We start from the raw sequence: 26,886 nt of genomic DNA, 5'->3' as shown, positions 1-26,886 counted from the left end.
TGAGTAAGTTACTCGCGGTGCGACTCGCTGGCCTGGGCTCCTGTGTTTTGACGTTTTGACATTCGGACAGCGCACCACCAACTACTGTAGGTAAGCGGGCTTATCTGCATTTCAGATACGATGTCGTTGTGAGATTTTTAAATGGATGGTGTGAAAAGAAGTGAATACTGGATAAAAAAAAGTGCTTAACTTTTTAATTTTTTTCTCATGGCGTGTGATTATAATATATAATGTTGCCTAATGAGTGTTGTATAAAGTCTTGTATGGTAACAGCTGTCACGTTCATCTGTATCATCGGCGTAAAATGCTTCAGTTCACATTTAACTGCAAGCGTTTAGGAATGGTTTCGCTTCGCACCTGTTGTTCAAATGCCTCTCAATTTGTCAGGACAGAAACTAAATAAAACGTAACATTTAAAAGGCAGGTGGCTCGTTCTGTTTGTTTTTTTTTCGTCAGCTGGTTATGAGTTCTGAAACAAAAATGACATTTTCCGAACTGTGAAACACGTTGTTTCCTGCTCGCACGGATAGCGTACACGGCGCCGGTCCTGGGTTCACCTGCCGCCAGGTGAGTCGGCGCACCTGTGTCATACACGAGCAGCGCAACATCAGGGCGTTTCATGCATACCTGGTTCCTACGGTTTCCCATATCTTTGCTGGATCCATTTAAAGGGTCTTCGTTAAAAAGTGTGACCTTTGTGCGCCGCAGGGATGCCGAACATCACGGAGAAGCCGGCGGAGAGTGAAGAGCTACCTTCAGAAGCACCGGACCTGGCGACACCGGATCCTCCCTGTGGTAAATTAATCATTCATCCCTGCAGTCCAAGCGTCTATCTGACAACTAGCCATATTTTCACATTGCGAGTTATTGTTTCATGCAGGGGTTACCGCACCGCCCGCTGGAGCGTGAACTTTTCAAAATCCGTCTGGCTCGCGCGGTATCGCGGGGGAGCATATCCCGGCAAGCAACGGGCACAAGGCAGGATACCCCATGGACAGGACGCCAGTCCATTGTAGGACACAGGCAGACACAAACAAACACACTCTCACACCAGCGACAATTTCCCAGGAAGCCAATCAACTTACCAGTATATCTTGGCACTGTGGGAACTCGGGGGAAAACATACAAGCTCCACACAGATTGGTCCAAAATTTAACCCAGGGCCCCAGTACTGTGAGACAGCAATAACATGTATTTAGATGTTGTCATCTGGACATTTGCCCATTAACCTCTGTGTAATAGCTCTGTTTCCTCTGACCCCCTGCCCCTCCCTGCAGCCAGCCCCCCCAGGCCGGCCCCTCTGGAGGAGGTGATGGAGATTGAGAGGAACGTGTCCAACCTCAGCATCGCCCACGAGATCGTGGTCAACAGGGACTTTCGCTTCAGGCAGAGCTGCCAGCCTCCGGACAGGTACGGACAGCGGGGGTGGCTTGGAGGTGAAACACAGGACATGTGTGAAATCACAGAGGCCTTGTTACAGCAAGCACCCCCCCCTCCCAAGAGACACAAAGAAATGAATTGTCCTAGAGGTGCCTTCTGCGTCAGGCTAATGGCTACAGGTTAGAGCACGGCTGTATAAAACCCACAGGAAACTCATCCCTGTCAGAGACTTTGTTGTGCATCGCTTTGCAGTTTCCACATTTAATAATAATAATAATTGCTTACACTTATATAGCGCTTTTCTGGACATTCAAAGCGCTTTACAGGTAATGGGGACTCCCCTCCACCACCACCAATGTGCAGCCCCACATAGATGATGCAACGGCAGCCATAGTGACCAGTACCCTCACCACACACCAGCTATTAGTGGGGAGGAGAACAGAGTGATGAAGCCAATTCAGAGAGGGGGTATTATTAGGAGGCCATGATTGGTAAGGGCCAATGGGAAATTTCCCCCTTGGTCTGTGTACTAAATTTCCTGGGACATGGATCATCCCACAGCTCTATGAATACAGCACATACAGCACCTTTAGAAGCCCGCCTGCCGATGCAGAAATGAGTCCTACAGGGTGAGGTGGCACCCAGGGGTGCAGTGAGGTGCAGGGGCTTCTTGGTGATTGGTAGAGAGGTACGTCACTCAGTGACGTTATCACAGAGCTGCAGTGAGGTACATGGGCTTCCTGTTGATTGGTAGAGAGGTACATCCCTCAGTGACGTCATCACAGAGCTGCAGTGAGGTGCAGGGGCTTCCTGTTGATTGGTAGAGAGGTACGTCCCTCAGTGACATCATCACAGAGCTGCAGTGAGGTGCAGGGGCTTCCTGTTGATTGGTAGAGAGGTACATCCCTGAGTGACGTCATCACAGAGCTGCAGTGAGGTACATGGGCTTCCTGTTGATTGGTAGAGAGGTACGTCCCTCAGTGACGTCATCACAGAGCTGCAGTGAGGTGCAGGGGCTTCCTGTTAATTGGTAGAGAGGTACGTCCCTCAGTGACGTCATCACAGAGCTGCAGTGAGGTGCAGGGGCTTCCTGTTGATTGGTAGAGAGGTACGTCCCTCAGTGACGTCATCACAGAGCTGCAGTGAGGTGCAGGGGCTTCCTGTTGATTGGTAGAGAGGTACGTACCTCAGTGACGTCATCACAGAGCTGCAGGGCACAGGGGTCCCCGTCTGGCTAGGAGCCCCTCTCTGTGCCCAGCACGAGGGGTCCCGAGAGCTCAGATGAGTTTGAAATTTCCTCTGCAAGGCCCTGTATTTTCATTCCCGGTCTCCACTGGCAGGATTTCTTGAAGCAAATGTAATGACCAGCTGCAGTGAAAAAAAAAACACAATGTAGTGTATTTAGTTTCAATACAGGGCCTAAAAATGATTGTGGATTTTATCTGCAAAACAGTCTAACGTGAGTATAGAGATGGTAAGAATGGCCTCCTCTCGTTTGTAACCTGTCGATCCATCTTGCTCCATTCATTTGGTTGCTAGAAGTAGACGCTAACTAATCTCCCAGCTTTTCTCTGAAAGAAGTCAGGGTATCTGCTTCAGATCGTTATAACTGAAGATTGCTATCGCTAGCATAACCGCCTACCGTACGAAGAATGGATGAACATTTCAGAGTAGATTTTATTAGTAAGTGTGTCTATTTTACATGTCCCTATTCTTGTTGCAGTTGCCTTTCAACGTCTGCACATTGAAGACCATGCACGCAATATTAAGAGCCTCGGTAACATTCATGGCGCTCTCCGTGGAGGAAAGATAAATGATAATTAAGAAAACGAATGTGAATGTGCTTGTGTTTCTCCAGCTTAGAGGGCAGAGTGAAGGAGATGATGCACAAAGCGTTTTGGGACAGCCTGCAGGCTCAGCTGTCCCTCAGTCCTCCAGATTACACCCAGGCTATCCGGCTCCTGCAGGAGGTCAAAGAGGTGAGGTTCCCGGCGGCCACCAGGGCGGCGCTGCTCCTGCGTGTCTCACAAGCTCTGCTTTGAATTGTTTCTCTCATGTAGATCTTTTCAGATGGGTTCAGGAATCCTGGCTTTCAGGAGCCCGTCTTGCTCAGTTCCCCTCTCCCTTCAGCTCCTTTTCTGTCTCTCGGCCTCTCCCCCGTTTCGAAATCTCCGGGTAGTTCCGTTTCTGCCTCCGTTCCCCTGCCCTTGCCTCAATCCCAGTTTTCCTCGCCCCCGACGCCTCTCCCCTGCCCTCAGGCGCTGCTGTCGCTCCTCCTGCCCGGCCACACGCGGCTGCGGGCGCAGGTGGGCGAGGCCCTGGACCTGGCTCTGATCCGGCAGCAGGCGGAACACGGCGCCCTGGACCTGCAGCGGCTGGGCGGCTTCGTCGTCGCCACCATGGCCGCGCTGTGCGCCCCCGCGCGCGACGGCGAGATCCGCCGGCTCCGGGAGCTGTCGGAGCCCGTGCCTCTGCTCAGGTGAGTGGGACGGCCCCACGTCAGGGTTTGCCGTGGAGTGAGGCCAGGCCGCAGGGAGTCTGCTTCAGCCGGTTGATCTTTTGTATTTTACGAGCTTTGTTTTGAACACATCTCCATCAGGAGCTGTCCTTGTCATTCATTTCATTCCTTTAAAATCACCACCTTGCAGAGGATTGGTATCTGTTAGTAATAATTAATAATTGCTTTTATTTATGTAGCACTTTTCTGGACGCTCCACTCAAAGCGCTTTACAGGTAATGGGGACTCTATTCCACCACCACCAATGTGCAGCCCCACCTGGATGATGCGACAGCAGCCATAGTGACCAGTACCCTCACCACACACCAGCTATCAGTGGGGAGGAGAGCAGAGTAATGAAGCCAATTCAGAGATTATTAGGAGGCCATGATTGGTAAAGGCAAATGGGAAATTTGGCCAGAATGATGGGTTAACACCTCAACTCATTTTGAGAAACACCCTAGGATTTTTAATGACCACATTGGGTCAGGACCTCGGTTTTACATCTCATCAGAAAGACGGCGCCTTTTTACAGTATATTGTCCGCATCGCTATACTGGGGCATTGGGACCCACACAGACTGCAGGGTGAGTGCCCCCTGCTGGCCCCACTAACACCTCTTCCAGCAGCAACCTTAGTTTTTCCCAGGAGGTCTCCCATCCAGGTACTGACCAGGCTCACGCCTGCTGAGCTTTAGTGGGCTGCCAGTTGTGAGTTGCAGGGTGATATGGCTGTTGGCGAGACCTTTGCCATACTTGGCATTGGCATACAGAGGCACAACAGATCTGGAAAAATTGCCCCACCTGGGGCAGCCTCTATCGCTTACATTTTAATGTAGTTAGTTACTGTCTTTGCCAATGAAGACTGTGGCACTGCACCTCAATAAGGATGCTAACAGAAAGCTGAAGAGAAGTTCCTTTCGCTCGTGACAGCATGACGGCCATACTGACCAGCGCCGGTGAGTCGCGGCGTGGTTGGAGGCACCGCCTGTTGCGGGCTTGGGTGGCGTGCCGACTGAGAGCTCTCCTCTCTGTGCCCTGCTCAGGGAGATCCTGCGTGTGCTGGGCCTGATGAAGATGGACGCGGTCAACTTCACCGTGCAGGCCCTGCGGCCCCACCTCCTGCAGCAGGCCGTCCAGTACGAGCGCGCCAAGTTCCAGGAGATCCTGGACAAGCGGCCAGGTGAGGAGACACGAGGCAGAGATCTCCAGCCCTGGCGCTCAGGGTGTGTAGGTCACTTTGAAATGACCACTTTTTGATCTTGTAATTAATTAAGTTAGATATCTCACTGAGACTAAAATCTATGTACTCCTCAGATGTCTCCTAATTGAACAGATTACGCGCTCGATTCATCATTAGCTTAAAGACTAATGGGACTGAAGCTCTCCCGGACCAGGGCAGGAAACCCAGGGTTTTGGTTAGATTTCTCTTTATCACCAAAACAGCTCAGTGGAGTTATACCAAGAAGGAGAGCCTGTGTGTCATTTGCTGAAATAGTGTGGCGTCTTGTCTGAAACACCTCTTCCACATTGCTTTGAACAAGTTTCAGGTAATTAGTTCTTTCCTCGGCCACCAGGGGGCATTGCTATGCCGTTTGTCATTTGTATTCTGCTCCCAACTCTTACTGTGAATAGAAATGATGCATTATAAATTAATTGGAATGGAAAAGAAAGGTTCTTGGAAATTAATTTTTTAATAGAGGTTGTTCAAAATGAAAAGAAAACTCCTAATGAGCCATTAACCAGTTATCATCAGGCACATATCTGTTATTATGGAGACTGTGTGTTTTAAAGATTGCCTGATGTACTAACAGGTGACTAAGTAGCTTCAATTGATACTTTAATTGATACTAGTGATGTAACATGCATATCTATGCACAAGCATTCTCAAACAAATATATTTTAGAGACATTTAAAAAAAATCAATGTTTTTTCATTTTATCCTGTCCATTGCACTCCAGGGGATATCACATACTAAAAGCCACTGAAAGTGCACAACAGAAATAGGATACCTCTTTTTTCTGTTTTTGGAAATTAAATAATGAAGCATTTTTTTTAAATCAGCAACTAAAAGAATTTCTGTCCTATACTGAAAGATCTAAAGTAAGGTCAATCAACTCCAAGGGCAGTAGCAGTTTTTGCAGCTCAGCTGTCACTCAGATAAACACCAAGACAGGTCCCAGACTGTGCTACTGTATAACATTGTCCACGCTTGGCAGCTCCGGTAAAATACAGTACACCACTGGATGTAATGAGTCTGCTGCCATTAAGGGCTAAAGTGGTAAGATATTTTCTTCTCTCTCCCCGAGAATGAGGTCTGTGCAGCCTGTGTAACATCACATTCATAAGAATGTCATGATAATAATCTTATATGGAATATACTCTTATTTAGCCTCGAAGAATCTGTAAGAAAAGTCTTATACAGGCTAGATGAAACCTCACTCAGAGGAAGCATGACTTATTTTTGTCCTGCTCAAGGTGACAGGTCTTCTGTAGAAAGAGAGGCAGTTGTTTGTGTTGTAACTCCAGTGGTGTGACAGATGTTCAGGAAGCGTGTATTGGTCTCCCAGCTGTTGAAAGGGACAGGGTGTGTCTGAGAGGCTTTGCTCTAGTTTGCCGGTCAGTGCCGGTGTCCTGCTGGCGTGAGGGTTTCAGCTGGCACGTGTGCTTTCAAGATGCCCTGGACAACACCACCACCTGGCTGCGGAGGGCAGTGAAAGAGGTGTCCACCGCCTGTGTTCCTCCCGACTCCGGCGCCCCGAGTCCAGGCCAGACCCCCGCGCCCCGAGAGGAGGGCTCCCCTTGCAGCCCCAGCGCCGTGCTCAACCAGGCCTACCTGCACCTGCTGCGCTGGGACCCCGAGTGCCCGCTCTACCCTGAGGTAGGCCACAGAGACGCTACAAAGGGCAGAGGAAGTGAATCTCAGACATACCGGAACACACTGCCCTTGTCTTACTAGCACAGCTGTCAAGTGACCGTCTGCGTCAGGCCCTACATGGCACACAAGGCCAAACCACCGTAGGCTGCTGTTTTTGTGCTGGCTCTGTTTTGTGCTTGGTGTTGTGTTGTCTACGTAAAATATGTTTCTGTGTCTCAATGCAGCTTATTTTTTCATAGCAGGGACAGAGTGACTCATCTGTTTTTCTTCATTCAGCTGTTGAAAGTCCACTATGTTTCTGAAAGCCCTGCAGTCCCACAGCAATAAAGGCAATACTTGGAAAAAAGTACTTGTGAAAATAGAAACCTTTAAGTCCACTTCTTAATACAAGCGTCTTGAAAGAGATGCCTTCAGGGCCTTCTTTCGATTAGATACAAAGCTAAGCAGGAATGTAATATGAGGCAGTAAAAAAAATGATAAAATTATTGGAAATTCGTAAATTCTTACTGTGGTGGGTCCCTGTGGAACAGCCGTGCTATTTTAGCTATGAAAGATTCTACTCAGGGATACAATGATCCTGTTAGCATGGGATTTTTGTTGGCATTTGCCATTGTTAGTATCACTCCTTGAAGATCCAAATCAAATTTGGAACGGCTGGAAACGATGGCTGGATGTTGTGTTATGCGGGGTGACGTCGGACGAGACAAGGCACCTCCCGGAAGCGGCTCGGCCAGTCCGGGCCCTCGCTCGCAGCTGAGTGTGGCCTTCACGTCCAGGGCTCGGGCCTGGCCTGCGCTGTCCGACCTGGCGGAACACCGCTCACTCTGGCCGGGTCCGGGGCAGCTTGGCGCCAGTGACCCCTGTGAAGTGAGGGGTGCCCCCGAGCACGTGGCGCTGTCAGCGAGAGGCTCCCGGCAGGCACTGGGGCTCACAGCATGAGAAACACAGGATGGCCCTTCTGTACAATGCAGAGGGCAGCAGCCCTCCTACATGTTGTAGTTGTAGGCAGCTGGGTTGATTAAGAAGCGAGTGAAGCAAGAAATTATAACTAAAAGAAATGTTGAATCTACAAGTAAAAGAGCCTGACTACACCACGAATACAGAGCAAAACACAGGGTCAAGTTGCCTTTTTTATTCACTCTTCTGTTCCTCTCTTCCTCCAGACAGTTCTGATGGACCGATCCCGTATGGACGGGCTGCAGCGCCAAGTGGACCAGCTGACCGTGATGGCAGCGGTTCTGCTGGTGACCAGCAGCCAGTGCAGCGGCGCCGTGTGCTCCGGGCCCGGGTTTGTAGATAAACTCAAGGAGGTCATGGCTGCCCTGCTGGAGGGCAGTCACAGCAGGTAGGTGAACCATACTGTGCGCTCGCTGGAAGAGGACGAGGATGAGCACCCTTTCTTCCAGCCGTACAGGTAAACTACGGCGTGGAAAGGGAAGCATTATTGAACAGGGTTCTTATCACGTTAGCTGGCCTATTTAAACATGTGTATCACGAGAGCCGTGTGCTCTGGTGAACAGGAAGCTTGGGACACTTGCAGCTGGGACTGTGGGAATCAGTACACACTAGAGGAAACTGCAGCAGCATAGTTTCACCTCCATTTGCGCCCAGTGATGACCTCCTTGCATGGAAGGAGACGTTACACAGCTGCACGAGGCTGCAGAGTCAAACGGGCTGAGTGAACAAGACCGCAGGGTTTAAAAGAATCCCATCACAGGAATCCAAAGTAGCTAGGCCTGGCAGTGCAGGGCCTGACATGGACGCTCACACAGAAGGCTGGTTCTAATACCATGAGCGTGTAAGTGTTGAAAGGTGGGTGCACAGTGTGTAGGGGTGCTGGACTCAGACCATGAGATTGCACATACTGTAAGGTACAGATGACTACAATAAGACACTTTATAAATTTATTCAGTGAATGTGAGACAGTGGGGGATGAAGGGTACACACAGTGTATATTGTTTGTAACACTGGTAAAAGTTGCCTTTTGTTGGCCACTCTCACATATGTTAAAGTGAAGACACTTTGAAACTCATGTTAATTTAAGAAATGGCATATGTTTTAGAGGGGTATTAAACCAAAAATATGATTAAGACTGTGGTCTAACTGTAATTTTAATTACTGGATAATAATAGACACCAGTAGACAAATTAAATTTAAGAAGAGGCTAAATGTAATTTGTAATACAAGTAGACTATCAGAAGAAGTGTTCTTTCCCTCTATCCAGCTGACAGGAATGGATTACGTAGTTGAAATGCAGAGCTCTACAGAATTTTCTGAGATTGCAGACAAATACCAGGATGTCAGGGACTGTAGTTCTAATGGTCTTTGTGTGGCGCACCTAGGTCATTTAACCTGCAGGAGGCGCTGCTGGGGGTGGGCGAGCAGGTGCAGCGGCTGGTGAACCAGGGGCTGCGTGCCCAGGGAGGCCCGGCCATGGACCGTGACCAGGAGGCTGTCCTGCGAGGCCAGATCAGAGACATCGCGAAGACGGACAACCCTGTTCGCACTCTCCTAGGTCAGAGTCAACTGATCCCTGGGCCAAATTATTATTTGACCTGTCTTTACTAGTTGTCGATCATAATTTATCATTCATAAATAATGAATGAATCATAAATCATAAATAATTTATGATTCAGGCAATTCAGGCGGCACAGTCGTGCAGTGGTCAGCATATTTGCCTCACAGTGCTGGGGTCCTGGTTTGAGCTATGGCGCTGGGGTGCTATCTGTGTGGAGTTTGTATGTTCTTCCTATGCTTGCGTGGGTTTCCTTCTGGTGCTCTGGTTTCCTCCTGCTGTCCAAAGACTTACAGACAGGTTAGCAAGCTTCTGGTCCTTGGTCCTTGTGTGAATGTGTGCGTGTCTGTCTGCGCTGTGATGGACTGGTGTCCTGTCCAGGGTGTATCCTGCCTTTCTGTGTTTTCTCCTGACTACACTGTTGACCTTCTGACCTACACAGTTCCTCTGACTGCCTTACAGCATCTCGTATCCAGAGCTTCCTGCGGACGTTCCTGGGCTCCCCAGCAGGCCAGAAGGGTCCCATGGCGCCCCCTGCAGGGCTGGCCTCGGTGGGCGCGGAGCTGACGGAGATCGGAGCAGTGTTCGGCCGCATTACTCACCACAACCGCCTGGTCTTCGGGCCCTTCTACTCCGCCATCCTGAAGAAGGCGCTGTTTCCCGAAGGGGAATGCGAGACGGGCATCGATTCCCGCTAGGGTCCCGGAGAGGGCCAGGGCTCGGGCTGGGGCTCACGGCTGGGACAGGGCACGTCGTTCTGGATCACCGTCAAGGCGCTTTCACAATCCTGCCTTGTATGGGCTGCTTCTCCCTTTTACTCGGAGCCATTTGGCATTGTACTATATAAAGTATGTTACAAGGAACACTTCCTTGTACTTGTGGGCTCTGGTTTAAGGGTAAATACTGTTGTTTTTTTTTTTTCAAAAGACAGGCTGATTTTTTTCCCCATTATAAGTCTGCCAGAAAAAAAAAAAAGTTGAAATCATGTAAAAACAACAAAGAAAAAAAAAGGGACATTCGGGCAGCAATCAAGAATCATGCTGTAGTCTCTTTTACAGCATTTTTATTCTTGTAACAGAGCTGAGCCTATTAGCTGCCTAAACAGAGTGGAAAACTGCAGCAACCTCAGCTTGTTTTGACCCTCAAAGACAAGGGCCTGCCTGCTGCATTTTTAAATCCCCCAGATCAAGCGCAAGGATCCGAACCACGGCGTGCAAGTGTTAGGGCTCCTGCGCTTCTCTGAAACTGAACAATCTAGAGAAATATTGGAATGGGAGTTGCCGTTTTTATAAAAAGAGTAGAGTGGGCTGGAACTTGAGCTTTCATTTTCTGTCACGCTCTGCCGAGTAAAATCGGGCTCTCTGTTGAAATATTCATGGCCCCAGTGAAGGCAGCGGGCTGCCGTGTAGATAAATCTGAGCACTTCCAAAGCAAGCAATGCTTTCATCTGATTTGAGGATCTTTAAATATAGACCTAGCATGACTCTACACCTTAAACCAGCCCAGAGACCATACTGAGCAAACAGACATTCAGAGCATTAAAACAGTCACTTCCACCCCATCCCCCAGTTGTCCCCAAGGTCAGTCGTGTGCTGCATTTATCCTTTTACTGGAGTAACAGATGACATGAATTGGTAACGTGTATAAACAATGTACAGTAAAGATGCTGGTTTTAGTAATTAATGTGGACTGTTCTGTGGGCACTGGTGTGCATGTGTGATATTGAATAAGCTAGAGAGAACTGCTGTGAAACTGCTACACTGAGATGATTTTATAGGCTGGATACCTTATGTACCTCTTTTCTGCCAAAGAGTTTGTAAATACAGAGCTTGTTCAGCTGGAATAAAATGAGTGTATTCTATGATTTTTAAATCCTTTAGCCTCGTTTTTGATACACATGCTTCAAGTTTAAACTAAATCTTCAATGTGCGTCAGCGCCGACACATTTTCAATGTCCGCTTTGCTATCTCGCTGATGTTGTATTGGCTGTGCGACGCATTCAGTGAACTAGCTACAAGCATGTTGCATTCGACAAACAGTTCAAACTGAATTTAAACAAAGGTACAATGCAACTGGGAGACACATCAGGAACTATGGACAGATCTAATGCTGATCTTTCACGATGTCTGCCTGTGTCTAATAACAAGTAATCACAGCTACAGGGCTTCTGAGTGAATCATCTCCTTAAAATCAAAGGCTATTCGATTACTTCTGAGTTGCTCTGGCAGTGAAGGTGTAGATCAGGCCCTGTGGCCAGGATGCACTGTTACGAAGCATCTTTCAGGATCCTATGCAGACGACACAATCCGGAAGGGAGTGAACACACATGGGGGAGACGAGGAACTGGGCTGGAAGAGGAACTAGGGGGGTGTGACGAAGGTGCTCCTGGGGGGTGTGGTCCAGGCGAACAGTCCAAAAGGGAGTCCAAAGGGAAGTCCAGTGCAGGCGAAGGTCTATAGCCGGGTGATAAATCCAAGACGAGCAAAACAAAGTTAAAAGCTAGGAGGCGAATGCCACCCGAGCCGCGGACGTAGGGCGACTCGGTGATAGGTGAGCCTCTGGGCATCCGTGTTCCAATGCAGAGCCCGGAACAGAGCGAGCGTCTGGCTTTTAAAGGTGGGCTGGAACAGGGAGCAGGTGCACAAAATCAACTAAAACGTGAACGAGCCGGAGCGCCCTTAAGGGGGAGGGACTACAAACGTGACATGCACTTTGTGATGGTGCACAATTCGCGGAGCACCACTAAGGCTACAACAGCTTGAGCCAGAATGGTTACCCTCCACTTTGGCTGCTGGAAAGTGACTCTCCGAATGGAGACATACTGTAGCTTCTGCAGTATGTCAAACGGCAAGTGACCAAAGCTGTGGGTGTGTTGGAGGATGCATGCACAGTTCTCATCTGTCCTGTTTTGGCATAAGGCTGTGTAGGGTAATGCTGGTTGCTAATTGGCAATGATGCTAAAACTAAAGAACGAAATCAAATCTGGTATTGCAGGCAAAATGGGTCCAACATCCTTGACTCTGCCATACTGTAAGGAAAAAATTTTAAAAGAATTTTGTAAGTCAATGAGCTGAATTGTGCTCAATAATCCAATAAGAACCCCATGTACTCTTTCCATGTGACCACAGGACTGGACTGCAGTATTCACTGGACATTGGGTCTGTTATCGCCTTAGTAAAAAGACTTACTATACAGATGTTCTGGAGAATGGCAGTGAAGTTGGGTTACTGAGCACTGAGCCAGGCTTTTCCATACCAATCGCTCTTCACAGCTGTCAGGATGAGGGAATAATTTAGGTATTATGACAACAAGACTAATAAATTACTTAATGCAGTAAGGCTATAATTCAACTGTTGCTTGCAGCCATCTTAAATCTGTACGGCCAAGCTGAAGTACCTTCCTTTCATCTACAACCACCACCCCACAGACACTGTTGCTGATGTCCTCTCGTTATAGTCCATCCGTTTCCATGACTACACTCTGAAGTGAAATGGGAGTAACATAACGCAAGAGATCCAGATACCAGATTTGACAGAGCAACGGTTTTCCTTGTCTACCGAACGTCGGAGAAGGCAAATCAGAGAAGATGAGTCGGAGAGGGCCAATCGATTTAGGCTTATATGTCATGAAAGGAAATAATAATCGGTTTACGACAGGACAAAAGCGGAAAAATGAATTAGTGCCACATTAGCAGATTGGGCCTAGGATTTAAAAACCAATTACAACTCCTGTCCGGCAGTAAGTAGTTTGCTCTTTATTTTGAAACCCGGATACCCTGGTCAGTGCGTTCAGTGCCTTGTCCCCTATGAAAGCGCACTGGTGTTGCAAAAGACCCAGATATTTCAGCTTGATGCAATCGCTAAACTTAACCCACTCAAAAAAAGAAAACACCTTTAATTTGGACATTTATGTATCATCATCTAAAGAACTTTAAAAAAAACCAAGTAGGACAGCGCTGCTCCCATTTCACATGTCCCATTTCAGAAGTTAGTGGGAGTCCCACCTAGACCAGCGAGCCCCAAGGAGAGAGGCTGGCAACGTCCCCTCTAATTTTTAATGGCCTGTGCGCGCAATTTTTTTTTTGTTGTGCAAATTTTTTCCCCTGTGACAAAAACTTGTGCGCACTAAATTGAGTGTATGTAAAATTGTAAACTTGAAATTATTTTTTGTTAAAATAGTCATTCTCATAAAAGCATAGAGACCCAAAAGACCTGGGACAGCGACTCAACGAGCCCAGTCATAGAGACTGAGTGTCGAATGAGCATGGGCAGTGAGCTACGAGACTAGAGAGCATAGATATCGGTTATCGAGTAGCAATAATAATGCACACAGCCAAGTTGGGCCTCTCGCAGCCAGTCTCATGTGGTCAATTTAGCATTTTTCAATTGAGAACCGTGTTTGTTTTATTATTATCATTTCTTTTTGGAATATAATTTTTTTGTGAGCAGTTTACTTTCCCATGTGCGCTGATTTTATAATGCGCACAGCTTAGAGGGAACACTGGCGGCTGGCTATCTGAAGGAGATTGAGCCTCTTCAGTCAAGCAACAGGCACTCGGAGACACGGCTCACCTGTCCCCCCAGAACAGGAGCAATGCCACAGTCACCTTGGAAACAAGGTGTCGGTTTCAAAACGCTCTCCACGGCAAGGAATGAGGTTCAGTCACTCCTGTCAGCGCGCAGACACGAAGTCTCTAAAAATATCCAGTTTCCGAGCGAAGGCAGCCGGAAAACAAAACTACTTCGGTGCCACCGAAGAACTCCCACTGCAGCACTTAACGATTTGACCGGTGCAACGCGATACGAGCCGCAATTGCGCCGGTGGAATATGAAATGAAATCAGCCCTGGTGCTCTGTGGTGCCTGTGTTTCACAGGGTAAATGAGGACACAGAGAGTCGCGTGCGAGCTGGTCGACACTCAATCTCCGGGGTTGTCCCAAGTGCTTCAGTTTGAGGGTGCTCTCATTTGAACTGCAGTCCATGGCTGTTCAAACGTCACCTGTGTGGCATCTGTTGACTGCAGCTGGGGCACACAGTCAAGTGTCAGGGCTGGACAGGCTTGACGTGAGCAGTCTGTGCTCAGCTGTTATCCTCTTATCAGTGCACAGTCCTCAGCCCATGAGCTGCTCCGGGGCTCCCGGCCAGAAATATGATGAACTGGGCTGCCGGGACCCCCCTGCAGACAAAAACGAAGGAGGGAAGGGGTTGACGTAGAGTGCCGTTTTTCAAATGACCTCAGGAACGATCGTGATTTGGGAAACCTGAGGCCGGTTAAACTCGGTTACTGTCTTCCCTCCTGAACCTTCGTCGTAAACTCCATTTTGAGCAGGAATCAGGAGGCTCTGATGTGAAGAAACCAGTTAAAAGAGACAATACACTTGGCTGAGCTCTGTGGCCAGGTTTCCTCCTGCGTAATACAAATCCGGAGGGGCACCGGTTCTTCCTCTTCCTCACAACGAGGTGGAGGGGTCAGCGCAGTGATTCAGGCCCAAGAAACGATGGGCGATTCCGAAGTGCATGGTTATAAAATGGAAAACAAAAGTTAAAATTGTAATTCAAGACAAATCAACACTGCGAAGGGGCCATTCTGCCAAAGCTGCTTGAGTGGTTAAAAAATCCACGAATACACAGCTAAGCCTGTGTTTTACAAGCCACTATGCCAGAGAGTCTGCCTCCACGAGTGCGTAAGAAATGTAATGCAAATGGCTTTTACTAACATTTCACCTAGACAGAAATGAAGAAAATGTCACTGGAGTTTAATATTTCCTGTTAATAATAGAATTTAAAAGCATTTGCATCTAAGGACCAGTACTAGGTTTTGTTGCTAAGATGATATTTGGGAAACGGAGGGGTTACAGATACTCCTTTTTTGGGTTTCGAGTAGGGAGAAACCCTTTTATCTGTTGCTTTCAGTGCTATATACTGTACATCTCAATAGCACAAGGCATGCCGATGTACTGAATCCTTCTTGTAGAGGTCCAACAGTGTCCACAGGAAGGGGGCAGCAGGCACCTCGGATCTCACTGCGCCCCTCCCAGCGATGGAAAACGCCTCTCAGAATTGAGAGGAGAGCCTCGAGGATCAGCCAGCCTGCTGAACGAGGAGCAGAGATACTGTGCTGAAACCGTAAACCAGCATTATCAAGCCGAAAGCGGTCTCGTCCAGGATTGATCACGATTCCTGGAAACCGGATTCCCGGCCATTAGCGAGCATCTCGTTTCAGAATACCCACAGCCCTCCGCTCCCCATCGCCATCTCCACTTACCTGACGCCGAAACGGCAGGACGAGACAGACGACTGCAAGTTTCACAGCAGTTCTCCACACAAGAAGTGCTTTGTGGAAACACGAATCAGCTCTAATAATGGGTAGGGAGCAATGCGCTCTGTTGTGTTCACTACAAGCCTCGAAATCTTGGATACGGTGAGGGATTGTAGGCACAGCTCTGAGGCCACAGGCAGTGCTGATGAGCCTTTCGTTACCTGCTCAACCAGGAGACTGGTGCTTGAAGAAAATAAGGAAGATCAGAAATTAGAGGAGGCCGTTCAGCCCGTGCATTTTGTTGCTAGTAGCTAATTGATATCAGAATCCACATCTTTGAAAGGAATTAAGATCATTGGTACAGATCCCCATGTTACTTCAATAACAGCACGCCTTTCACCCCCCTCTGTACCTATTTCTTAATTTGTTTCAGTAACTGCGGTCTAGAGGTTATTTTTGCACCGCCTGATCGATTGTAAAAACATCAGTCAATGGGGTTAATCAATACCTTCCTCCTGCTGGAGCAGACGATTCTCCAGACTCGCTGCAGCTCCTACCCATCTCTAGGATCCAGGATGTGTGGGTCTCCTGAGGGCCTCCTGCCCACTGGTCCACAGGCCTGGGCAAATTCCCTCTCACATCCCCGGATACATGGGAGCAGACAGAGACCACAGGACAGTAACACAGCCTGGACAGTAATATATATTGTGAGGCCAATAGTGTGGTTGTGTAGTGTGTAGGATTCAATCCGCCAGCCCTCAAACCCCCCCCCCCCCACCGAGGCGCATAGCCCCGACAGAGCTGGCCGCCAGCACCAGGAGCTCTGGGGAGGCCTGAAGAAGGAGATCTCTGCAATAACGAAGCAGGAGACAAAATCGCAAAACTCAGTTTCACTTCTTGCCGTTTGTGATAAAGAAGAGACGTTTTGAAGTAATTATCCGAGCCTTTAACATTACAAACACATGCTGAGTGCAACTGAGTTCAGTCCCTTTTACTCCTGTCTCCGAGTGTGTCAACTGGCAGACCTTTAGCCTTCTCACTCTTTTGGTGCGCGTGCCCAGCGTTATCTTGAGACACATCCTTCCACCCATTTTCTCACTGATCTATCCATAAGAGGGTCACAGGGCAGCCAGAGCCTATCCTAGCAAGAGATGGGTGTGAGGATGGACAATGGATGCCAGTTCATTGCAGGGCAGACACAGACACAGACACAGACACAGACACAGACACACATCATCTTGAGTCTTTTTAGTTACAATTTTAGAACAAAAGCAATAGTTTCCATTCGTGCTCATTTGTTTTCTAAGGAAGTGATGAATTTGAGGATCTCATCCGGAGACTTCTTTAAAGAGATCAAGCTTCAACAATGGGCAGCTCGTTACAGACTCCCACAACCCTTTGTGTAAAGAACTTTCTCCTGTTAAAGGAATCTCAACTGCAATTCCTCTTAGCTCCCACTTCTCTCTGGCTGTGCTTCACAGTCTTGAAAGAAAACCAAAAGACCGACTTGGTAACTACCTTATGTTTTATATTTACCCTGTTAAAGACTACAAAATGATGATTTTGTGCACTGGTGATGAATTTTTCACTTCGCCACCTGGACACCAAAAGGCGCTACGCTTCAAGGCTGGATAAAGTGCATTACCTCCTAGATCTGAAGAACTGGCGGAACTTTTGGCATGAAACAAATCAAATGCAACCAGCTATTATTTTAAAAAATGCAACCAGAAAATTTTAAGTTACAAGTTTGTTCTTTTATTAGTTGTACAATTATGAAAAAATAATAAAAAAAAACAAAGACTGGAAGCCCAAGAGTATTTACAATCGTTTTAGTTTTCTGTAGTGAGGTCCGTCTGAGTTTCCTCAGTCTGCTCCTGCCTGTCTCCTACCGCAAAACAGCAGGTATCGGTACCATGATATGTTGAATTTCTTTACACATTGTTCTTTTTTTTTAGTCTAGACAAAAGTGACAAAGATTAACGTTACATACATATACATTTATAAAAAGAGTGGAATCATTCAAGTATCAAAATACAGACAACTAAGGATTTCTTTATGTTCCATTAGAATTATTCTCATTGCCCTCAGTAACAATATTACAGATTAGTTCCTCTTAACTACCCATTATCACAATTAGCAGATGTGCAAACGCCAAAACTGAACTAGGCTGATGAATTGAGGGTTTGACTCATCCTTAAGAAACGTGGTGAAGCTAACAGTCCTAAAATTTTAAAAACTAAAAAATACTGAAGTAAATGGCAAAGATTGAATGTCATAGTAACTACGGCAACATTCAGTACAGGTTTAACAATCCTCAGGCCTAAGAGTCTCATAGGATTTATTTCTTAATGAGGACTGGATTGCAAGAGGGCAGTTTTAAACTATTATGGGGAAAAAAATGTCTGCTTTAGTAGCTTATTGGCCTTGAATTTTGTTATTGACAGCAGTTAAAATTTTTCTCTCTGCTTGTGTCATGTTAGCGTCAAGTTCAACACCAGCCTGGCTCAGTTTAAGCACTGGAACAGTTAAATAAAAAAAACAATAACAAAACGAACCTTTTCTTAAATTAAAAGCAAATTCATTTGAATACATTTTAATAGTATTTTTTTAAATTAAATCCTCATTTGATGTAGTGTCAAACTGGCACCCACGACCTCCTCTCACAGGTCCCAGACCTACATCGTGTTAAAAACCCGTCGCAGAGTGTCGACAGCAGACTGGCTCAGTGCTTAGAGGAGAGGGAGGATTTCTGTCACCACATGTACCATACGCTATCCACTCACGTCTCTCTCACGGCCTACAGTACCCTTTAATGTAAACAACCTGCTGCTATAGCAACTCCAGCTCCAGCTCCAGCCAGCCTGCAGTAAACTCTCCCCTCTGGAGCAAATCCGTTAGTGTCACAGCAGGGCACCATGTCCAGCTATTCACAGTGCCGCAAGCAAACTTAAATCCACTACTACTCTCGTCATGTGTTTTTTTACAAAAAAAAAAAGACTTCCTTGTTAGTGTGGGTTGGGAAGTTTTCTGAAACGCAATTCTTTTGGGCTACATCCGAGGACAAAGAGGCCCCAAGCCCCTGCCAATCAACTCAGTGGGCCTCTTCTGGATGAAATCTGGTGGGTCTGTCAGCACACAGAGGGGCCCGACATTACACAATGCACAGACACCCACACCTCCACAAAAGAATTAGGAAATACGTCCAAACACAGAGCTGGCAAGAGCTTGAGGAGGGAACCCTACAGGAAGACAAGATGGGTCTTACCACTTGGAAAGGCCTCATACACAGTAGTAAGTCTACTTGGAGATAAAAAAAAATGAATGTATGCAGCATACTTTGGCACGTGACGTGACTTGTTAAAGCAGCAGGACAAACCTTTGCTATGCTAGTATAATCATAATCCTCGCTCCGGAAGACACATTAAAACAAAAATAAAACTACAACCAATTCACTTTGCAAGAAACAACAATGCCCTGAAGATGCAGAGACTCTTCAACGTAGCTAAAGATTTCCACAGAAGCACCCAGCTCAGGAACCATGAAGAAAAAGATTCCCAGGGCCCTCTAACTGAGTGACAGCACTGACCCCTACAGGGCAAAGGAAGAAGAACAGGAGTCCCCTTCTCGTTCTGGGCGGCGGTGGAGAGAGAGGGGGGGGGGGCTCTTCTTGACATCCTGACAGCGCCTGTGAGTTTGTGGGTGTGGGGGTTGGTCTGGTGGTGGCGTAAGGGGAGAAGGGCCTTCTAATCCCCGAGCACGCCACCGGCTCCCTCTCGCACCCCCCTCCCACACCCCCGTGCCCATCGGCCTCTCCCTCGCTCTGGAGCCTCAGCTTCGTCTCCGCACGCGAACCCCGGGGCTCAGCTACACGAGGGGAGACACAGCGAGAGCTCGTGAGCAACAGGACCGTCAGGAACACAGCCACCAGCACGCACAGGAGGCCCAAGAATCAAAGCAGGGAGATACCTGCGGCTACCCACTCACAGAGAACGGCCCTCAGAGCCTGGTGTCGCCGGATTTGGCTGGATAACCGACATTGCTACGAATTTAAATGATTTTTGTGATACTTGCCAGGTAAGGGTGGATTAGAGGAAACAAATGAAATCTGAAGCAGAGACAACGTCAACAACACAACTGTCAGAGCGTGAAGAGGCAGGCTGGACAGGAAGCAGGAAGCAACAAACGGGAAAAACAGGACACGGAGAACTGGAGACAGCTTGCCAGCGCAAATGTAAACCCCTGGTTGGCGTAAAAGCCCAAGACAGGAGCTCCAAAGTGGGGAGAATGTAAGCCTCGGACATAGGATGGTGTCGGTAATTTGTCAGGTGTTTTTGGTATATCCATTTTGTGTGTTTTTCACATCTAGGCCCGCAGCTATGAACCCCACAACTGCACACAGGGAGAATGAGGCCGTTTAGGCAGACTCCTCCGACCTGAGCCAATCATCTTTGAACGCATCACAGTCAGCCCCGCCCTGTATAGGAGGAGCAGTGCTGATTGGAGGAGAGACATGTCTCTCACTGACAGCACCACGTGGCTGCAAGCACATCTGAAAGAGGCCTGGTTATTTAATGCCTGGGTGGTGCGCTACTGCTTGGAGAATTCGCTTGTCACCAGACCCAGGCTCGAACCTGCGATCATAGAGCTTAGGGGGGCATCTAAGACATTTAAAGCAGCTGATTTCCTGTACGCGGTAAACTATACTTCTCTGGTCAAAAGGTTAAAGGTTAAAATAACCAGGTCTCTGACCTGCAGGTGATTTCAGGAAAGGCCCTGGAGAACAGGAGCCTACAAAAGGCATCATGGCTCCTGGAAACAATGTGATACTCTGTCTCCCAGTGATTGCAGCTAACCCTTAATTTAACACCAAGAGGCCAGCAAGCGAGGTAAGGCCAGCAGGACTTGGATGCTGAAGGCCAGGACTTTCAGTGTGTGAATAAAGACTCTTAATAGCAGCTTCAGGGTTTTCTTATTGTTTCCAATCCACAGGTTCACTTAATAATGCACAGGCAACGCCTTCCTTAAACAGAACCAGTGAGGACAGCTGCAGGCTTGACTAAAACCATTTCTCTGGGGTCAAGACAAAAGAATCTTTTTTAGTAAGTCGTGGCGATTACTTCATAACGTGGCACCAGAAAAACAGCTCTACTGGAGTAAAAAGGGACTGAGGATCTAAAAGAAGCACCTGATAGAGGGAAGTACCTAGACTTTCAAGTTAGCCATCTCAAACTGCACACCCCTGGGTGAGGACTCATTTCAGACACCATCCGTGAAGCACAGTCCTTTTCTGACTGGATTTACAGGGTTCTGCGAATGCAAGTGGCAGCTAAGCGGTCTCAAAACGATTACCTCCCCAGAAAAACATCAAACCTGGATTGTCCTTGATAGGTCATCTGTTACTTTTAAACTTTCGCCTGTTAACAACAAAAAAAAAAGATACTGCGTGCCATCTTTAACCAGCAACTCAATGAGAAGCTGCCTAACACAAACTCGGAGATTATGTGAGTGAAAGGTGATGACCTCTGACCTCACGTCAAGCTGCCCTAGATGCAGCTGACTTGAAGTGGCAGCTCTTTGTTAGGGGGTGAAGGCATGAAGGCAGGCTACAGAAAACTCTGGCCTGGTCGACCAGAGAAGAAAGGAGTGATGGAAATCGGGTTGTTATGACATAATCCTGAAGCCCAGAGCCCCCTCACAGATTCAACCCCTGCCATCACTGCTGCAGTTCTGTGTCTAGTGACGTTCAGGAGCACTGGATAGTTTTGGCCCACTTTATGGTTTAGTGTCTGGCTCACCCAACATCCTACACATGTACTCTTTGACCTTTGACACCTCCACGGGTAGCTCCTCGACAAGGCAGGATGGCCGTCTGGGAGCACAAAGAGCTGACCAGACCGAAGTCTTGACAAGCCGACTGCAGCCAGCGGGGAAGCTGGGGCCCGTGCCACCGCCCAGGTCACCCCGACACACATACGACAGTGTTCAGAGAAGGCAGCCTGTTTGTCTTTAGGCACCCCGCAGACAGAATGAAAAACTAAACCTTAAAACAACGATGATCACCCTTTTGATCATTCGATTTTCCACTGCACCCATCTTTTCTCAGTCGCTGCTATACAACTTAAAGCTAGAATACACTGCACTGTGGTGTCCAGGCAACTTCTTGCATTGAGCACAAGCCGACGCTTTGTGAACCTGCCACGGCTCTCCTGGAACGTGAACATGGAGAGTGGATGAAACAGGAGGAGGAGTCTGGGCGTGTTGAGTCACGCTGTGGATGCATGAAGTTCAAATAAGAGGCTGGTGGACTCGCGTGTCTTTATTAACATGTAACAGTTTCCGTTAGCAGTCCGTTTAGTTTTGGTGTGAACCGTCTTGCTATCAGGTTATTCACTAACGGCTGCAGCTCGAGAGGACTTAGCCGCTGCAGTAAGAAGCTCAGCAGTGAGGTGATGAGCAGGTTCGAGGCAGTAACAGTGCTTATGGGTCATTATCGGGCTTCTAGCTTGCTCATTTGTTGCTGCTCCTCGGCATTGAGTGAAGTGGTGAAGGTACACATTTCTAAAATGTTTTCTGCAACATTCCCACCCTTCCTGCTAGAGGAAATCCAGGATTCAGGTCAAATCACAGTGATGAACTCCAGATTCCTTTAAAGGCTGGCCTCAGTCTTAAGCCAGGCAGAATTAAAAACAGAGCTGGGTTTGCAATCAAGAAGAAGAACATCAGTCCCAGGCAGGCTCATTCAATTCCTCTTCTAGGACTCTGGACCGTCTCTCTCTCTCTCTGCGAGAACAACTGGGAAACGTCGCAGGAGGCGGAAAGTATATTCCACAGTCAAAACAGTGGATTCAGAAATTGTGCAAGGGGGACAAAACAAGAGGGGACAAGTTCTCTCTAAAAAAAAAAAAAATCTCAATAAAAAAAGTTCCCCCGTTGTGCTGAATCACACACGTTGCCCCCTCCTCCCCCTGTCCAGTCACTAATTGGGAGCTTTGAGAGGAAAGCAGTTCTTCAGAGCGCCTCACAGTGGTCAACGCCTGCTAAGACAGGAAGAGCTTCAGATGGGGGAGAGAAAAAAAAAAAGACTGCACAGCTGCCATGAGAATAATCAACACGGACTTTCAAGCACGAGAGTGGAAGAAACACGGCGCACAGATTCTTCCTGGAGAGTTTGGAGGGAGGCTGGCTGCTGTTTGCCCTGGGCTAGTGCCTGCGGGAGAGACGAACACTGCACTCAGGAAAAAGGCCCTGCCAACTGTGCGTCCTGGCGTCAGAGCTCAGTGGAATGGGTAGCGGCCGGGAAGGATCATCAGTTTTGCATGTTTTGGCAAAAAGCAACCTTAGCGAGAGCTGACGTCGAACCTTCCGTCACCCAGAAACCCAGCTGGGGAAACATCTGAGCTCTGGCAAAGCCACGCAGTTTAGGATCTCCCTGCGTGCGCTGAGTGCAGGTAATCCACTTTTACCAGCATCACCTGTGTGTTTCCCACCGGAGCTCGGCAGACGCCTGACGGGGGAGGGGGGGTCAGGAGCAAGCTAGCCCAAGGTGCGGGTGGCGGGAAAAACAGACTCGAAAAGGACGGAAGAAGAAATCGCTGGGCAGGTGGAAGGAACAGTTAGTCCGTGAAAAGAGCAGCAGCAATAAGGGGGGTTACAGGAGCAGAGGGTGAGGAGGGCAGCGAGGAAGGAGGCTGAGGGGGAGGGCTACATGGCGCTCTGAAGGGCCAGTTCGTGGCAGAGGCCAGAGGAAGAGGAAGCGGGGGGCAGGCAGCCCCGAGGGGTCAGGGGGTGGCCCGAGTCACAGTGAGAAAAGGCACAGAGCAGGAGGGGGGCAGTGGCCGGCTCAGAATATGGTGGTTTCGTACTTCGTGCTGATGGTCCGCTTGGAGTCTGCCTTCTGGTCCACGAGCCAGGTGGCGCTGCCTTGGGATTGGGAGTCAGCCTCAAGCTCCAGGGGCTCCATCTACAGGGCGGAGGGAGAACAGCAGGGCATAAAACGGTCGGTCAGCAGCAGCCGGACACATTTGTTTTGTTTGACATGGCCGTGGTGTGAATGTGTCCTGCGCGTTCTCACTCTACGCCAGGAACAAAGCGCTCCTGCAACAGACTCCCCGGACGCGGCCGAGAGGACGCTGGCCCTCCTGTCCTGTCCACTCCATCGCAGGAGCTGCCATTCCCAGGCCTGGTTTTCTTCCAGCGGGCTGCCTGTCCACTATAAGAGCTTTCGCCCTCCGCACGTTGCGCAAACGCCGCCCTCGCCCAGCCCTGTCCGCACACAGGCCTCGTCTCTTCACCTGCCCGGCTCTGGAAACACGGATAATCTCTAACCGGACTCACCCGGCTTCTTGGGCCAGCAGGGGAAGAGACGGACAACACACACGCACCCTCTGAAATGTGCCACCGTCAAGGCCTCCTGCTCGTCTGCGCCTCACGAGCCTCCAGTGACAACAGCACAGCTGAGGCACCAGACAGAGGACCGATGCAGCTCACGTCCATATTGCCACAACCTGGCCTGAGGCGCTCTGCACTTTCAGAACCTCAGCAGACAGAGGCAGTGCCGACCTCTGCGCTACAAGGGCCCAGCGGCACTACAAATTAATTCCTACTTGAGCCTCTCAGGAGCTTCTGCCTGGCCAACGCAAAGCGAACCCACTGAGCCATCACTCCACTAATGTGCCCCCCGTGGCTTGCTCTGTACTCAAATTGAGTGCTATCCTAACCGCCGCATGTAATGACACACCCTCACTGCTTCTGCTTCCATTCCTGCTGACAATCTGAAGCTCCGTGACCCTCCGTGATCAAACCTCACGATGCACCAAGATCTTCCAACCCCGCTAAGCAGCCTCAACCTCTCTTTCACTTTTTTTTCCCCCCCTTCTGTCTTGCTTGTGACTCTCGGTTCGTGTTGGACGAACACTTCCACACACCACACACACGCGAGGACACAATGTGTTCGAGCAGGGGTCTCCAAACCTGGATCACGGAGAATGCAATCTGGCAGGTTGCATCAGACATCATTAAGGAAAGAAAGAATGTTCAAACAGTCTCTCCAATAATGCAATTTAGAGAACACTGGGAACAAAAATCCAAATGTCCCTCAATGACAAAAGCGACTTTAAATTGATTCATAGGATGTTCCTAGTCTTTGCAAACGTGATTTACTAGGGACGCGTGAGATGGCGCAGATAGGGGAGGCCTAGAAGCAGGATTGGAGACCCCTGATGTAAAGCATGACCAAGCAGCCAGAGCTCGGAAATAACACAAGAAAAATCGGGTGCTTGAAGATACAGGAACAGGGTAAAGATCAGCTGGTAAGAGGGCGAGAAACAAAGGGAGGGGGAGTGACAGCGGGAGGCAGTGAAGGAGGCCGAGCAGGAGAGACAGAGAGAAAGCAGGACCTGAGCTCCGGGGCTGACAGAGCGCAGAGGGAGGTAGGAGGGGCGGTGAGTTGTACACGTGTGACAGTAACAGCAGCGGCTCTCAAGCAGAGGAGCACCCTGGGAAACAGGAGGAACCGAAAAGACAAACACAGAGAGAGACGTTAATGTGAGGCAACACGCAGGTTAGTCAAGCCTTCGTCCCACTGAGGGGTGTGCAGAGGACGTTGGGGGGAAAAAGCTTCAGTCTTTGCCCTTTTCTTTTAAAATCACAGTCCTGTCATTCGGGTTACAGATCCAGTCAACAGTATTATCACCTTGCACAAATGCAGCTTCACGGTGGTGGTAAAGGGAAATGAATTACAGCTAATCTACAATGATCAAGGGAATGCGCAGCCCAGCCTTAATCTGCCCTCCCAGATTAACATGATTAGTGTGGATACAGAACTCGTTTCAGTTCCTGTTGTTCACCTTAAGACAATGATGGATACAAGTGTAGAAATAACAGTGATTTGGACCTGCACATGTATTGGCTGGTTTCCACTGTAAGAAAGATACGGGTGAACACAGTATTTCATGTGCCCATCAGATGAATTGCTGATTCCCTTCATAACTACTTGTTCTGAACTGCTTTTACCTTATATAGTATTTTGGCAGCCTGTCTACAGAGTAGCAGAACAGGGACATGCAGCCCCTGTGCCTTGGGCGTCCTGAAAGGATAAGGAGGATGAGTTAACCACCAAGCCTCTGCACACCCCTGCAGTCACAGTCGCTGGGCCACAGGTCAGGAGGACAGATCAATTCAACAGATCACACAGACACATGATTCCTTGACATCAGCCACAAACACTAAGACAGGCACAGTATATAAGGAGCATTGTGAATAATCTGGCTGTAGACCAGACACAAGAGAGAACAAGATGTTTCTCAATGCTTATTTTGACACCAGGATGAGTGACTGCCGATCTGTAGATTTATTTGACTTTTTCTTCAATGGGCTTCTCAGTAACACACTTCCTTGGCAATTCTAGGCAAACAGCCCCCATCATGGAACTGTGTGCTTAGGCCTTTGAAACAGATGTCAAACCTTTGTTCATTTTCTCACTGTCAGCCTCTAAAGTATCCCACAAAACACCAGAAAAGTAAGCACTGTGCCAGCCAAGGTTACAGTGACGCTAAATGTGATGAGTACCTTCATCCAATGGGGAAAAATTCTGATCAGCCGAGAAAGACTTGGCTCAGCCATGGCCCTCCCATTTCCAACAAGCCCGCGGCATACAAGAGGAAACAAGGATGCCCCCTCTTGGCCAAACCAGCAGGCAGGCAGTCGCAGGTGTGGGACGTGCCACATGCTCTTCAGTCTGGTACTGCAAGTGGGCAAGTCCCTGTGCATGGGAGTGCCCAGTGCAAATGGGCGTGGCCACATATGTGGGTGTGTTCAGGTGGGCGTGTCTCTGTGGATGGACATGTCCTTGTGAATGGGTGTTACTATAAGGGGGGCGTGTCACTGTGAGTAGCCATGGCGAAGCAGCACAACAACATTACAGGAGCTGCTGTTGGTGAGGTAATTGGCAACTCCAAATACAGAAAAAAAAATCAAGACACCAAAGGACTTAATATGAGCTAGTTCTCAAGAGGAGAAGAGACAAAAAGAAGCACTGGCATAACAGTAACAATCAAAACCCAAAGCAACTACAAAGCATTTTCTTTTCCTAAAATAAATGCCATTCAATGTTAAGAGGCTTGAATCCGATTCTCTTATGAAAAGTGAGTGCCAAGTCTCAGAAAAGAATTGTGTGTTGTGTATATTAATGGACTACTGTGACAAATTGCAGGCCATGCGGTATTGCCACTTAAAACAGGTTATTACAAGTAGCTAAAAAACAATTAGTATGGACCAACGATAATCATTCCCAGAGTGGACTTTTACACAGCAGTGTAACAAGCTTGTTAATAGAATGCAGTCTAAGATCATATTCTTATTT

At 48.4% G+C, this 26,886-nt stretch overlaps 2 protein-coding genes across 5 annotated transcripts in view; one reads left to right on the top strand and one right to left on the bottom strand.

Moving 5' to 3' along the window:
- Window positions 1–11,132, top strand: LOC148830795 (T-complex protein 11-like protein 1). 2 transcript variants are annotated; one of them, XM_088920974.1, is made up of 10 exons: window positions 1–90; window positions 709–795; window positions 1,278–1,410; window positions 3,239–3,359; window positions 3,639–3,859; window positions 4,923–5,059; window positions 6,552–6,757; window positions 7,918–8,099; window positions 9,097–9,269; window positions 9,732–11,132. In XM_088920974.1, exons 2-10 carry the CDS (start codon window positions 711–713, stop codon window positions 9,965–9,967), a joined length of 1,494 nt encoding a protein of 497 aa, XP_088777100.1. In that variant the 5' UTR covers window positions 1–90; window positions 709–710; the 3' UTR covers window positions 9,968–11,132. The 2 variants fall into 2 exon arrangements, with proteins under 2 accessions (XP_088777100.1, XP_088777101.1); XM_088920975.1 differs by having other exon boundaries at window positions 20–86.
- Window positions 11,133–17,259: 6,127 nt separating this feature from the next.
- Window positions 17,260–26,886, bottom strand: part of LOC148830794 (ankyrin repeat and SAM domain-containing protein 1A-like) — a 129,541-nt gene continuing 119,914 nt past the window's right edge. Inside the window, exons 25-26 of one of the 3 annotated variants that reach the window (XM_088921749.1) lie at window positions 23,390–23,487; window positions 17,260–19,391 (exon numbers count right to left, since the gene is read on the bottom strand). In XM_088921749.1, the coding sequence (XP_088777875.1) occupies window positions 19,388–19,391; window positions 23,390–23,487 (102 nt within the window). In that variant the 3' untranslated portion in view covers window positions 17,260–19,387. Of the gene's footprint in view, window positions 19,392–23,280; window positions 23,488–24,922; window positions 25,022–26,886 lie in introns of those variants that run through there. The other 2 variants (XM_088921748.1, XM_088921750.1) reach the window with 2 other exon arrangements.

The sequence above is a fragment of the Atractosteus spatula genome, chromosome 7 (assembly GCF_055471065.1).
Source record: "Atractosteus spatula isolate fAtrSpa1 chromosome 7, fAtrSpa1.hap1, whole genome shotgun sequence".
Lineage (NCBI taxonomy): Eukaryota > Metazoa > Chordata > Actinopteri > Semionotiformes > Lepisosteidae > Atractosteus > Atractosteus spatula.
Note: the sequence above shows the minus strand (reverse complement) of the source record. Positions and strands in the feature narration are given on the sequence as shown.